General features: G+C 44.8%; 1 protein-coding gene across 1 annotated transcript in view; it reads right to left on the reverse strand.

Annotated features, from left to right (window-relative positions):
• Nucleotides 1-14321, reverse strand: part of gpr158a (G protein-coupled receptor 158a) — a 57647-nt gene that overhangs the window by 25852 nt on the left and 17474 nt on the right. The window contains exons 3-5 of the mRNA XM_068581708.1: nucleotides 8304-8406; nucleotides 4087-4313; nucleotides 1610-1678 (exon numbers count right to left, since the gene is read on the reverse strand). Coding sequence (XP_068437809.1) covers nucleotides 1610-1678; nucleotides 4087-4313; nucleotides 8304-8406 — 399 coding nt within the window. The remainder of the gene's footprint in view (nucleotides 1-1609; nucleotides 1679-4086; nucleotides 4314-8303; nucleotides 8407-14321) is intronic.

The following is a 14321-nucleotide window of genomic DNA, read 5'->3' on the forward strand; positions in this document are numbered from 1 at the left end:
CACAGCCAGACAGAAATAGCCGGCTTTGGCACCGCCATCGTTTTTGCCTCTCTCCTTCTGTACTCCCTGTTCCTCCCTTCTCATTTCAAAGCAGAGAGGGAGGAGGAAGGGGGGGTGAAGTTATTGCATGTGACACTCAGGAGAGAGAGAGAGAGAGAGAGAGAGAGAGAGAGAGAGAGAGAGAGAGAGAGGTTGCATTACTCCACAAAGCCGAATGCCACGGGAGCCACAGAGCTGCATCTCCCGCTGCTTAATAACAGTGGAATTATTTAAAATAGAAGCAGCGGCAGGAATATTTCTGGATCTATATTTAGATCGGGGAGCGATTGCGTCTCAGCCCTCGCAGCTCGCGGGGGGGGGGGGGGGGGGGCGACGTGGAGACGCATCCGGGTGAAGATCAATCTCTCACGCGCGATCGGGCCGAGATCTTTTATCAAGGAAACATCGGCCCGTTTGAGCGTGACAGAAATAATCTAATAGAATAATCTAATCTCTATAAACGAGGATGTATATCAGCGGAGTGAAGTTCCCTTTGTACTCCCTCTATTTGTTTTTTTTTAACGCGCAGTCTATTCTTAGCATCGCCACAGCAGCTGGATGCAGGATTATCATCCGTTCACTCACCGATAACCTGACTCCCAGTTTCGGTTTCAGTCTGCACATTTTCAAACATTATTACTTTGCAGGAAGCTCGTCCTCGTCGTCGCGGCGGCGGCAAATTGCATCGATTAGCCGGCTTTAAATCACGTCGGCGTTAATTACGTTCACCCCCGCGTCGCTTCGCTAAGCATGTAGCTGCACGCGATGGCAGCTAAATTGCAATTAGCCGAATGCCTCCGAGCACCCGAGAGGACGGCGGAGTGGTGGGTTTGTGTAAATCAACCGGCCCGTACGGGGTGCTGGTCATATATACATATATACATATGTGTATATATATCAGTGTCAGTGAAAGTGACAGCACTGTATAGTTCCGCTAACTTTAAGTAATTTTACATTCTTCCTTCTTGTTGAGTTTGTCCTCACGGTTGAATGCACTCATTGTAAGTCGCTTTGGACGAAAGCGTCAGCTAAATGTGAAGTAAAGCTCTCCTCCTGTAGCTGCACATCGCTCACATGTTCTGTTTCACGGTGAAAGAAAGTGTGTGAGCGTCTGTGTGTACCGTCGGCAGAGGGTCGGCGAACACGCCCCGGAGGATGTTTGCCTCCATCTCAGGCGCACACGGCCCGGCGAGCCAGAGCCTCGGTCGCGAGTGAAAGCTCGCCGGGGATGATTTATGGACCGAGGGGGGTTGAACTATCCGACGAGGCAAAGCGATCCGGCGCCGCGCCGCACCGCCGATGCAGATGTGAAGCTCCGGTACGTTTGATTTAGATGAACGAGTGACAAGCGCGACCTGAAGGTCAAGCTGAATGTCAACCTTCAGTGGAGGAGAATATTGTGTGTTTTCAGCTCAAAGGAGCTGCCGGCACGCGAGGATGATCTACAAACATGTCCAAGAGACGAACACATGAAAAGATACGGACACACACACACACACACACACACACACACACACACACACACACACACACACACACACACACACACTAGCGAGTGTCTCAGACTTACCGGAAAGTAGAGAAGCAGCGCTCCGCACAGGATGGCCTCCAGCAGGACTAAACCTGATGCTCGGATGCTCTGCAAGAGAAGAAAAGATATTAATAAGCTTGTTCTTTATGGATCAAATGCTTAAATCCACATTCACGGGTTTTTGGCCACAGAATCAGAGTCAGAACTGTTTATTTTTACACACACGAGGAACGAGACCGGCCTTAGGGGGGGCGGGAATGAAAGGGGACCCAACAACGCGCCCTGGGGTCTTACACCTCAAGACATAAAGGTTTTAACAACCCTGAGATATAGTTTTAGTGTTTGTTTAAGGACGCAGATTCAGAGGATTATTAAATGAATCAAAGAAAATAATCAAAAATGAAAATTGAAAAGCCCAAACATGCAAAAACAGAAGTAAAAGGAGGCAAAATTGGAACAGTTATGCGTAGTAATTGATTAAAAACAGTGATTACGGCAGCTTCAATTTGACATTTTTATGTCCAAAATCACCAAAATGATAATGTTGACAAGGATATTTTGTGTTTTTTTCTCCCACAAAATGAATGTAGGACAGTTTTGACCGTTACTCTTGTAAAATGCTCTCTCGCTGCAGCAGCTCTGAACACAATATCCCAGCAGAACGGAGCTCTCTTCTTCGTTGGTTGAAAGAGAACAAAGCTGCTGCCTGCAGGACATTTTATAGAAGGGTTCAAACCATCTCGGGCTCTTTCTGTGCTCCTGTTACGTAACGTATTTAACTAAAATATCGTCCTGAAGCCGAAGCGATGCCTCGAGGGCGCTTTCAAAGAGCAGAGGACGACCGAGCCTCGGCTTCCAGGACACACAACACACAACACAACGCAACACAACACAACGCAGAGGCCCGGCGATCCGGAGCAGGCGAGTGTTCGTGTTCGCATAAATTAAAATCTAAGAGCCAAATTAACTCATTTGTTTATACAAAAACTTTAATTTATCGCAAAGTCTGCGAGAAGCTTATGAACTGAGCCGGTAGACTTGGTTTGATGAGATGAGTGGGATTACACAAGTGGTGTTTAAACGACGACAAAAGCCCTGAAGGACCTCAACCTCCCGTCTGCATTATTAATAAGAACGATCCTTTGTTGAACCCGGCTGATGTGATGCAGCCGTCTTCAGGTGTGTGGAGATAATCTGCACTTATAATGCTCAAAACAAAGCTTTTAATAAGAGACTTCACTGAGGAACAACTGCAGGCTCACAGGTTTACTTTACTCATTTAAACTGAGCAGCATGACAACGATTCACGTGTCGACAGGTCAGTGTTTGCAAAATGGCACGAGGCAAGTTAAACCAACTGAAAGGCCAATAACTCATCTGTCAAATGTACTGACTTAATAACTAAATTAACTTTGATTGAAACACACTATTTTATATTTTCATAAAATGGCTTTATTAGTATTTAATGCTGTTTTTATGCACTCTGTCAACTTATTTGCATTGAAATTTAAAAAATATATTGTGAATCAGGTTACTTCATTGTGAATTAGTACATTTTTAAATTAGTAAATTGTTGAATTTGTAAATTTGTAAATTGTAAAATTTGTAAATTTGTAAATTGTAAAATTTGTAAATTGGTAAATTTGTAAATAGCACTCAGTCCTGGGACAGCGTTGGCCTTTCGCTCTGTTTCAATACTTTATGTTACGATTCTTGAAATGTATTTTTTTGCAGGGTGAAATCTTACATTTCCGGCAGAAACAGCAGCAATTTATAAAGAAATGAAATTAAACACCACGTCCATTTCCTCCGAGAGGATTAGAACGATGAGATATTCATCAACAGTTTTAGAAGCAAATGTTCTCTCACTGAGATTATTATTAAAACATGGACCCCTCTTGTGAGTCTGAATAAAGTAATAAGTAATCAGGCTACGGCCTGAAAATATAATCACTTTACATGATGTAATATTTTTCACTCCCCAGGTGAAATATTCGCTTTACGTCACTGAAACTACGAGTCGTGAACATTTCCTTCGATGAATATCTATGTGCAAAAAGCTAAATCTTCACTTTCCACATAAAAAGTTATGTGTTTGTGAAAAGTATAGTTGCAACAAACATGATGACGTACAGAATATGTTATTTACCCAACACATATTTCATCTTCGGAAGGTTATATCCCGACATTTTATCACTCAGAGTGAAAGTCGCGCTCTCATTTAGACGCAAGTGGCTGACGGCGAGTTGATCTGCGGCGGCTCGGCCGTTTGAAATGATTTCAAAGCTTTGTGGTGACCGCCCACAAACAGATTTATTTATTTATTGATCCGCAGGGCTTTGATGACGGCCCGGCCCAGAGCACATCAAACGCCTCTAACCGATGTGACGTTGTAATTGTGTCTCTGAAGCGCTGCCCGGTGTTCTTCAAACCAACACAACCAGATTCCCGAAAAAGCTGAAATCTTAAAGAAGGAGAACAGAGCTCTGAGCTCGTGTCCGCGTGAGCGTGCACACCTTGTTCCTGCGGAAGTGGTAGACGAGCACCATGCTGACGAAGACCGCGAGCATGCAGAGGCTCTGGACCGACACCACGGCGAGCCGCAGGGCGCCGTCCTCGGGCGCCACGCAGGGCGTCTCGTCCCGGCAGAAGCTGCAGCCCTGCTGGCACGGCAGGCAGTCGCTGGACGAGCCCTCGTCCGCGTTGGGGCCGCTGGCCGAGGCTTTGCCCTTCTTCCCCGTCCCTGTGGAGCACAAGATGGAGAACGAGAGGAAGGGTTTAAGAGTCTTAAAACAATGAATTAAAGCAGCTGCATTTTGATGAAATCATGATTTGATTCTACATGTGGATTCACCTATTGAGAGACGCGTGTTGCAACATGAAAGCTGTGTCAGAAAGAAGGATGATAAATAATAAATGAATAGTTTAATGCTTAAAGTTGAAACCGTGAACCAAAAAATGACTGGAGAAGCGATTTAAATGAGTGTTCATGGATAAAAACTGTTGAAATGTTATCTGAAAGTAGTTCAAAGGTTGACATTTGACTCTATTTATTTGATATGGACATCACAGAGGCATTAGACATTATAACACAAACAACAGGCACTGGGTTGTGCTTTTTGAGGGATTTTTTAAATTTTATATAATCGAATAAGATAAAATCAAATAATATAAGAGGATACATACACAAATGCATGCATATATGTACACAAACATAAAGTAAAAGTGTGTGCTACAGGTGTGTTAGGTGTGCATGTCGTGTGTCTAAAACATGGGAAAGTATCGTGACCGTCGACGATTCATATCGGCCGATACCATCGCTTTTGTTTTGTGTGTTTTGTCTCTATTTGTCTGAAAAATTATTGTAACTGTCCCAGAGTTAGTAAAGCATCACAAATGTTTTATTTACCTTGGTTTTTGTCATCTATAGTGGATACTTTTGCATAAGAACACACAACTAAAATGGATAATACAATGGATTATTTGTTTTTGTATTAAAATATTAATTAATTGGTTGATTAATATTACAATCAGAGGCAGATCAATCTGGGCACCTCCTAATTTAAACCGAATGACGATCACATTTAGCCATGCAGCTGTTATTCACACTACATTAATTCAGAATTAGTGCGTCATGCAGATTGTGAAGCAACAAGTCTCATCTTCCTAAGTCTCCTGGTTATTGGCTCTTCCTCCGGACTTGAGCGTTGGAAGATAAAGGAGATGAAGTGCTCCTCTGAGTAGATATTCCTATCCCTCGCTGACCTTACAGGGATCCATCGACATTGTGTCAACACGGGGGAGACGGATCTATATGTGTGAACATGAAAAGTCAACACTGCAGCAACTCGCTCAGTCACTGGCGGATCCTTCAAGGCCGATAAAGGCGGCTTCCTTCGGAAAAAAAAAAAAAGACACCAAGACCTCGTCATTTGTTTTATCCTGACAAGGACAGAGATGATTGGGTCTGAAGGCGGGACGGAACGGCTCAACACATTGAAAAAACATGTTTTCATAGGGGGGTGCAGACTGATTGTTATATAAAACTGTAAATCATAGGTTGTTTTATGATAAATAAAAAAATACCCAAACTGCTGTTTTTAGATGTATTGAATACCATAAGTAATATATGACTGAGTGAAATATATGGTTTGGTACATGACAAAATTAAAATAGCATTAAAATAGCCGCCATTGGGTCTAATGGGCCCATTGGGGTCGTTAAGGCTATTGGGCTCATAGGGCCCATTGGGGCTATTGGGCTCATTGGGGTCATTAAGGCTATCGGGCTCATTGGGGCCAATGGGGCTATTGGGCTCATTGAGGCTATTGGGCTCATTGGGCCCACTGGGGCAATTGGGCTCATTGGGGTCATTAAGGCTATTGGGCTCATTGGGGCCAATGGGGCTATTGGGCTCATTGGGCCCATTGGGGCTATTGGGGATATTGGGCTCATTGAGGCTATTGGGCTCATTGGGGCCAATGGGGCTATTGGGCTCATTGGGCTCATTGGGCCCATTGGGCCCATTGGGCTCATTGGGCCCATTGGGGCCATTGGGGCTATTGGACTCATTGGGGCCAATGGGTCAAATTTTACAGCTGCATCATTTCAAACAAATCATCATCCTGAAAGTAATTTGTTATAGGCGGACCTGAAAAAGCCTAAAAGTTGTTTTTTAGCTAGGAGCAAGATCTGGGTGGCGAAAGTACAAATATTCAAGAATCTCCACAGATTTGAAGGTATAAACCAACCGCTGAACCACTAGATGCTTAAAAAGAGCCGCTGTGTGGCTCTGCAGGGTAAACTAAGGTAAAAACCCAAACCGGGACAACCAGAAGCGAGTGGACTTGTTGTTGGTAAATCCCCTACCAGATGCCCATATGGTTGCATAGATAACGGATGGTGGACTTATATAGAGCTTTTATGGAGGCTTTATTGGAAAGAGCCATTGTCTCAGAGATTTGCAGGGGATTTCGCCTTTAAAAAAAGAAACTGGCCTATTTTCCAAAGCTATGACTCTGCACAGCATTGATCCCTTCAAAAAGGACTACTTATCTCCAGAAATGAGTCACATCCTTGGGCTCGTGCTCGTCAGTCTGTCGGTCAGAGGAAACTAAGTCTCTGCGCTTGTTTACATGCGGGATCCACAATGCACGGCGATCGCTGGGAGACAAAGGAAAGTGAGTTGCGCTGGTTTTCTCCGCAGAGGAGTGTCAAGGATGTCCCCTCGTGGATTAACCAGGCTTGTTATTGGCCCCATGGTGGGCCAGACTGCAGCACTACGCCTCGCTAACAGGCTCGCCTCTCCTCTCTATTATTGTGTTCTCACACACACTCACACACTCACACACACTCACAGCAAACAGGCAGAAGCAGACAGCACAGATATCTAGCTCTCCGAGAAAGACATTTTTTCGGAGGAGGGAGGTAAAACGGGTGAGAAAACGAGGTAGAAGAGACGACGATGTTTGCGTGGGATGAGACGGGAGGGAAAGTGGATGGAAATGAAAAAGTGCGAGAGCGATGGAGGGCAGGTGAGAACCACTGGGGTTCTGTGTCTGCAAAAGCTGTTTTTAATTAACTCTCAGCCGACAGAATGAACCGGGAGAAGTAACTACCATTAAAAAAAGAGAAGATATTTCCCATCTTGAACCTGATTAGCCTCCCCAGGTACCAAGGCTACACTTCCACTTCCAGACGGGGCAGCAGCACCTGCCTCTCATCACCGCGGTTATTAAATGAAGACGTTGCGTAACAGGAGCACAGGAAGGGGAACTCGTGGTTCTTTTTGATAACGGCCGGCTGCTCGGGCTCATCAGCAATGTCTCCGCTTTATGAGCAGAATCGGACGCTTACGAAATGAGCAGAAAAGTCGTTTTTTTTTTAACCTTTGCTGGCAAATTACTTAAAAGGAAATGTGATCTCATGAAATGTGACGAGCTCAACGTCTAAATGCATCTCAAGGTCGTGCTGGATGAAGGACACAGAACGTCCAACAGCTGATGATTAACGTCGTTGTTTTTTTTATTATTTTAACGCCATTAAAACCAGTTTTCCCTCCACGATTGATTCCAGTGGAACGCTTATAACGACGACAATTCTTCAATCGGAATACAATACAGTTTAAATAAAATGTATTTACATAAAAACAATGATTGGTCCATGCAAGGAGACTTAAGAGGTCATATATATATACACATATATTTAAGCAATAAGGTACGAGAGGCAGTGCGGTATCGTCAATAATGTACTGTTCAAGGGTTTGCCTAAGAACACCCTTGAACGGTACATTATTGACGATACAGCACTGTCTCTCGTACCTTATTGTACGATGTATGTATATATATACACACACACATATACATATATATATATTTAAGTAATAAGGTATGAGAGGCCCTACTGTATCGTCAATAATGTACCGTTCAAGACAAACCCTTGAACAGTACATTATTGACGATACTGTACTGCCTCTTGTACATTATTGTACGAGATATATATATATATATATATATATATATATATATATATATATATATATATATATATATATATACATACATATACAAATACATATATTGAAGTAATAAGGTACGAGTGGCAGTACTGTATCGTCAATAATGTACTGTTTAAGGCTATTCTTGAACAGTACATTATTGATGATACAGTACTGTCTCTCGTACCTTTTTGCTTAAATATACCCGACCAGGCGATGGACTTGTCGCTGACTTACTTGTGAAGCCGTTGACAGCCACTCTGTCCGGGTGGTAGAACCCCGTCCGGCAGCGGCAGGTGTACTTGTCCAAGACGAATCCGTGACCGTGCAGCGGCGAACACTGAAGAGACAACAACGCGTACGTCAGCCGTCAGACAGAGGAGACATGGGGATGCAGCTGGATTATGAATTCCCTCTAGTAATAAACGAGTCATATTCAGATTCATAAGACGTGTAATACAAAAGCAATTACAAAAACTCGATGCTAAAGCAAAAGTGAAGCTTGAGATCAGAGGAGAGAAAACGGGATCAGAGGGATGATCATTTAGGCCGTGAGATTCCTCTCTCGGTCCGACTTGTTAAATTAGTAAAGCCTCTTCCGTCTGAGAGGAAACAGACTGAGGGCTGCTGGGAAACACACCAGGGGTGTCAGGGGGCACCCTTGGCAGACTTTGCGTGCTGTTTGCCAAATTACAAGATATAATTAATATCTAAATTAAGAACAGACTTATTTGCATGATTAAGGGAGAACCATTCCCTCTACTTCTTGTTCCCTCCTCTCTTCTGTGTGCAACACATTTGGGTCATTGGCTCTCTCCCTAAAACTCTATAACATCTTATTTTCACATGTTTTTTATCCCCCCCATCACACATGATAATGACTTATGCGTCCTGGGATGCGCGACGAGGGGCCCAGAGTAGCGGCGGTGCTTCGGCGCGACACTCGTAAAGTGTTTTTGGCCCGACGGTAAGACCCGGCGGCCGCCAGCTGCCTACAATCAAGGATCCGTCACCGGACTGGACTCGACGCGGCTATTTCTGACCGGGTCTCCTGGCACCCCGGTGAGGTATGAATGCTGACAGCGGCCGGGGCTCAAGAGCACAAGGTAATTACCAGGTTACCACTCAGCTCCCTCGAGCAGACTCCACTGAAGAGACCAACGCATTTAACCAACAAAACACCAACCTAGTCTTAGACCCTTTCCCTCGAAAAATGTCACACCAAAACTAAAAAAGGGTGTATCTCTGCAACCACTAGGGCTATTTGAATAATGCTGGCGTCATAATAAAAGGTACATGTGAGATTGATTGTCTCTAAATGACGGCTGTAGGTGACGGCTCACAAATCGGACAGTTTGAGTCAATGCATACGGAGTCAAAAGGTACATTTGACACATCTCCAGGTGCCGTGGTCCTTTACATCGGTGCCTCTCTTGTATCCCTTCAGAACGCTCTTTAAAACGAGGTCTGTGCAGAGCGCCGCGATTTCCTCCCGGTGGAGCGAGCTGCCACCGTTAATCTGCCCACCTTGCAGAGCCACCGGATGAAACACCCGGAGACAGCTGTGTGTGTGCGCGTGCGTGAGTTTGCGTATTTGCGTGTGACAGGTGGAGCCGGGATTCGCCCTGACAGCGCGTCCCACTCCTGCCCCGCCGCGGGGATCGATGCGGGGGCTGGGACGCGGAGTGAGTGGATGGGAGGGGGGTGGAAAGCGGCCCAGACAGGCCGCCGCCCGCCCGCCCTCAGTCAGATGGGATCGTGGCGGTCCAGCCGGGAGCCAGACTCGTGTCCGGCGGACTTGAGCCAGAGCTTTGGAACCAGACGGCTGAAAGTCTGCACACAGCGAGCAGCTGAGGACACACCGGGGTGAATGTCCAGGTCAACTTGTACTAAGATGATTTTTAATTCACAAAAATATGGAGTCAAGAACTGGAAATCTTTGATAATAGTATATTTTGCCCCCACTAGTGGCGCTCCCTGTTTGGGTCTCACGGGCTGGTGACGCACTCCTGATGGCGTCACATTATTTTACTGTCTGGCAAGCAAAAGTCTGCAGGGAAGCTAACATGTAAACAAGGCACATTTCAGTGTTTATGTATTGGTTTATGAGCTTTAGAGAAATGTTTAATGAGGGGAATGTCCTCGAGGAAGTTAAATCAATTAAACTCAAGCTATTTCTACTTTTCTACTTTTCTCTGTCACTTGTCACAGTAAATTAAACATCTTTGGGTTTGTACAGTTGAAAACGTCTCGTATGGTTCTGTGAAAATTGGGATGGATGTTTCTCACAATCTAAAATAATCAGTAATTTAAGAAAATAATTGGCAGAAAACTGAGAAATTGCATTAAACATACGTATTATCTCTGCAAAACCTATTTTTTGAATCAACATATTAGTAAAATCTTTTATGATGACATTATTGTCAAATACAAAATTTATACAACTATTTGGGGCGAAACTCGTTTATGCAAATTCTTTGCATCATATTATTGTATTCAATTTAAGAAATCAAAATGTAGACTTTTTAATTTTTTTTAAAGAAACCAATGAGTTTTTCGGTCTTATTTTGTCTTCCATATATATTTACTATACTATCATATACTATACTATACAAAATTGTACGACTTGATAAATCGGTAGAATCCTGGATGACAACCAGCTGCCGCCCCGCAGCGATCAGACGGCAACGCGCTGTTCTAGCGTTTCAAACGCAGCACACATACAGTGACCTACTTCCATATGCACGACGTTCCCTATTAATTATGTTTGATGATGTTCTATTGAAAGCGAGCAAGGCGGGCAGCCATATTGTTCTCTCCGTACGGAGCTGAAGGCCTCGGCGATGCTTCCTGACAGCAGAAATCACATCAACTGATATTATTCTATGAAGTCTGTGCGATGGAGAATAACGTGTTTGACTGCACTGAACCTCCGACCGTCCATCTGTCGACATGAAGTTGAAATATTTGAAAGATGAATAAGTAAAATGTGGCGGTGGGTAAACATGACGTTCACCTTTCACTCAGAGCTGGTGTTGTGTGTCCGGGTTTCCCCCGCCGGCACCGCTCCTTGTTAACGCGCCAGCTGTGGCAGCTGTCAATCACACGCACTCTGACATACTAATTGCCATGGCGACATGTGTGTGACCGCGAGCGAGAGCTTTTTTTTTTACCGGAGTGCGTCACGCTGTCACGCCGCAGCGTGGTGCGGCCTGCGACGGAGTACTTAGAAAGAAAATGGCCGCGGGACTCAAAAAATAGACGCAACACATTTTATTTCTCCCTCTCTGGCATGTTTGTTTGTGTGTGTGTGTGTGTTTGTAATGAGGTTGTGATCAATTCATAATGCATCTAATATCGATTAAATTCATATGAAGCTTTAAACAGAAACCACGACTGCATTTGAGCACTCGAGGCTTGAATCCTCTGTGGCCAAAAGTATGTGGACAGCCCATCCCACAGTGCTGATGAGGGCTGGATATTAAAGAAAAATCATAAAATCATATTTTGGACACATATTAGGATCGCAGGATATTGGAAAAAAAAAATCTTTGAAGTATTTACCATAAAAGTCGGGTTACAAGCCGCTGCTACCTTCGGTGGGCCCCCGCTGTAGTAAGCTGCTAGCTCTCCGCTGCTGCTAGCTGTCTGCTGTAGCCAGCTAGCGCTGCTGCTAGCTCCCCGCTGCTGCTTCTGCTACTGCCTGCGTCCCCGCTGCCCAAGTCAGGCGACAAGCCGGGCCCGGTCCCGCTAGCTTCGGTGGTTGTCGGGGAGCTAGCGAGGAACTAGCAGCTGCGCTAGCTGGCTACAGCGGGAAGCTAGCGGAAACAACCACCAAAAGGTAGTAGCGGCTTATAACCCGACTTGTACAGTAATTTGTCTTCAATATATATTGCAAAAAAGGAAATACATACAGGAAATATTCACCCTACATTATTTAGGCAATATTTTAATGAATCATTCCAAATCAAGAGGCTACATTAACAATGTTGTCGTCCGGTAAAGATCGATGTCAAAACGATGGTTGTCCTTGGACATGAACTGGTTCTCAATGGACTTAACTGGTCTCTCCAGCCCGACCCCCTACAGCTGGTGGGCGCCATGGAGGAGTAATACATCAATAAATAAACAACGCTCTTTCCATCCTGTGGATCCCCTCATGACTCCTTAGATTTTTCTTGTGGGCTAAACACAAAATCCTGTTTCAACATGAACGTTCACAGCATCAGGTACACCGAGAAACGGCTAATGTGTTTGGATTTGTGCAAACGTTTTGTGTGTTTTATGCCTGTGTGGATATGTTTTAAATACGTGATCAATTTAAAAACACAGTATGTATATTATTTAAAGCATACTTCAGCTATAACAAATATAGTGATCACGAGACAGCGAAGACCTGAGTAACTTTCAAAATAAACTCACAATGATAAATTCACTATAACTGCATATCCTCTGTACATCATTGTCTTACACTCCCTGCATACAAATGTACACACACACGCACACATTACAGTCTTCCTCCTCACATCAAACGCAGCAGTTATCTTCCATCACCTTTCTGTAAGATGAAGCAGGGGAATAAAAACCAACTCTAAGAGCACAGCGCTAATTAACGCGGAGGCCAGTTGTCTTCCACCTGACCAGGAAACCAGGAACTAGCTCAATCCCGCCGGCTAATTAAGGCCTGCCTCAGGACTCTCCCTCTCTTTGAAACAAGCCCACGCTCTTCCGGTCCAGCACAGTGCCTCATCAGCCACTAATAGGCCTCTGTAGATATTTGTAATGATCCTACACAGGACAACGTAAACCCCGAGGACAGCTCCTCGTTCAGTAATTACAGACGGAACTATCAGATGCACAGAAAGGAGGCTGGAAGGAGAGCGCTCGGCCGGAGGGCAATTTACTCTGCTCATACATACAGTTGTCTCTGGGTTTGCATGCATGTGCAGTGTGCTGTAAACTGCCAGCTCTCAATGTGGATGAATGCTCTGGGGAAATTACACAGTGTTCGTTCTAATAGAAGGATAGAAGAAGAAAAAAAAGGTTTCACCTGCTCTCTTAAATAATGAAGTATGTCTTTTGTGGCCCTAGAGGAGCCTTGTCAAGTCTGAGAAAATACCCAACAGGGTTGTGGCCTCGGGCCTGGAGAGACGTTGATCCGGCACAGGAGGGTTTAACAAAGAGACACAATCAAGTTGCATCTTGGGATACGTAGGCTTTGCGAGTTAAGGGGACCCAATCTGAGGACTAGAAGTTGGGCTCTCTCTACCTGTTGGACTCTTTCTACCCGTTGGACTCTCTCTACCCATCAGACTCTACCCAATAGACTCTACCCATTGGACTCTACCCATTGGACTCTACCCATTGGACTCTACCCATTGGACTCTACCCATTGGACTCTACCCATTGGACTCTACCCATTGGACTATCTACCCATTGGACTCTCTACTCATTGGACTCTCTACCCATTGGACTTCCCAGCGGCGCGGCCTGCTACTCTGAGATGTTAACATGAAACACGATGGAGTCTGGAAGCTAATGAGCCAGTCACTAAATCATGAAAAAATGACTTAACTTAATTTCCAGCCCAGATCCTGGAATTCTAGTGCTATACGGTGGTGACGGAAAAAGTTAAAAGTGCACCAGATTCATGCATTTAACATTTAAATGTACAAAGCCCCCTCACCTCCTCGTTCAACCTCACAAAGTCCTGTAGAAAACACTGAATGTGATGTCACACTGCCTCACCCCAAACTCTAATTGGCTGTCACTGAGAGTATTAAGGAGTACAATATACATTTGGCTAAACAGTCACTTAATGCTCATGATGAATTGGTCCGTATTAGGTTGTGTCCATACAAGCGTCTTTGCAGCTCTGTATACGAGAGAGCAAAAGATACAGAAAGCAAAGAAGAATGAGTTTTGACGTCAGTATCTTTGCTTCTGGCCGGCATCATCCAGATGAAATGTTTAGCTGTCGGGAACGGACCGAGCTAAATAAATTGGTGCTGGCTCTGGTTCAGACTACAATTTCAAGCCTGTGCATTAGTCTAAGTCAGACACACAAAGAGACACTGCTGAGAGCTGGATGGCTGTGGCTCTGTGCTCAGGGGGCACAGCCAGCTAGCCAGCAGACAGCAGCCAGCCAGCCAGGCCTTAAACGAGGTCAACTAGCAGAAGTTAGCCGGGGCTGAGCTGCCCGGGCACCGAGGCCTCGTTTTGGGCGCAGTCCAAAAGACCAGAGCCTTTAACACC

The sequence above is a fragment of the Clinocottus analis genome, unplaced genomic scaffold (assembly GCF_023055335.1).
Source record: "Clinocottus analis isolate CAN_PGR_092001 unplaced genomic scaffold, fCliAna1.0.p SCAF_18, whole genome shotgun sequence".
NCBI classification, from domain to species: Eukaryota; Metazoa; Chordata; class Actinopteri; order Perciformes; family Cottidae; genus Clinocottus; species Clinocottus analis.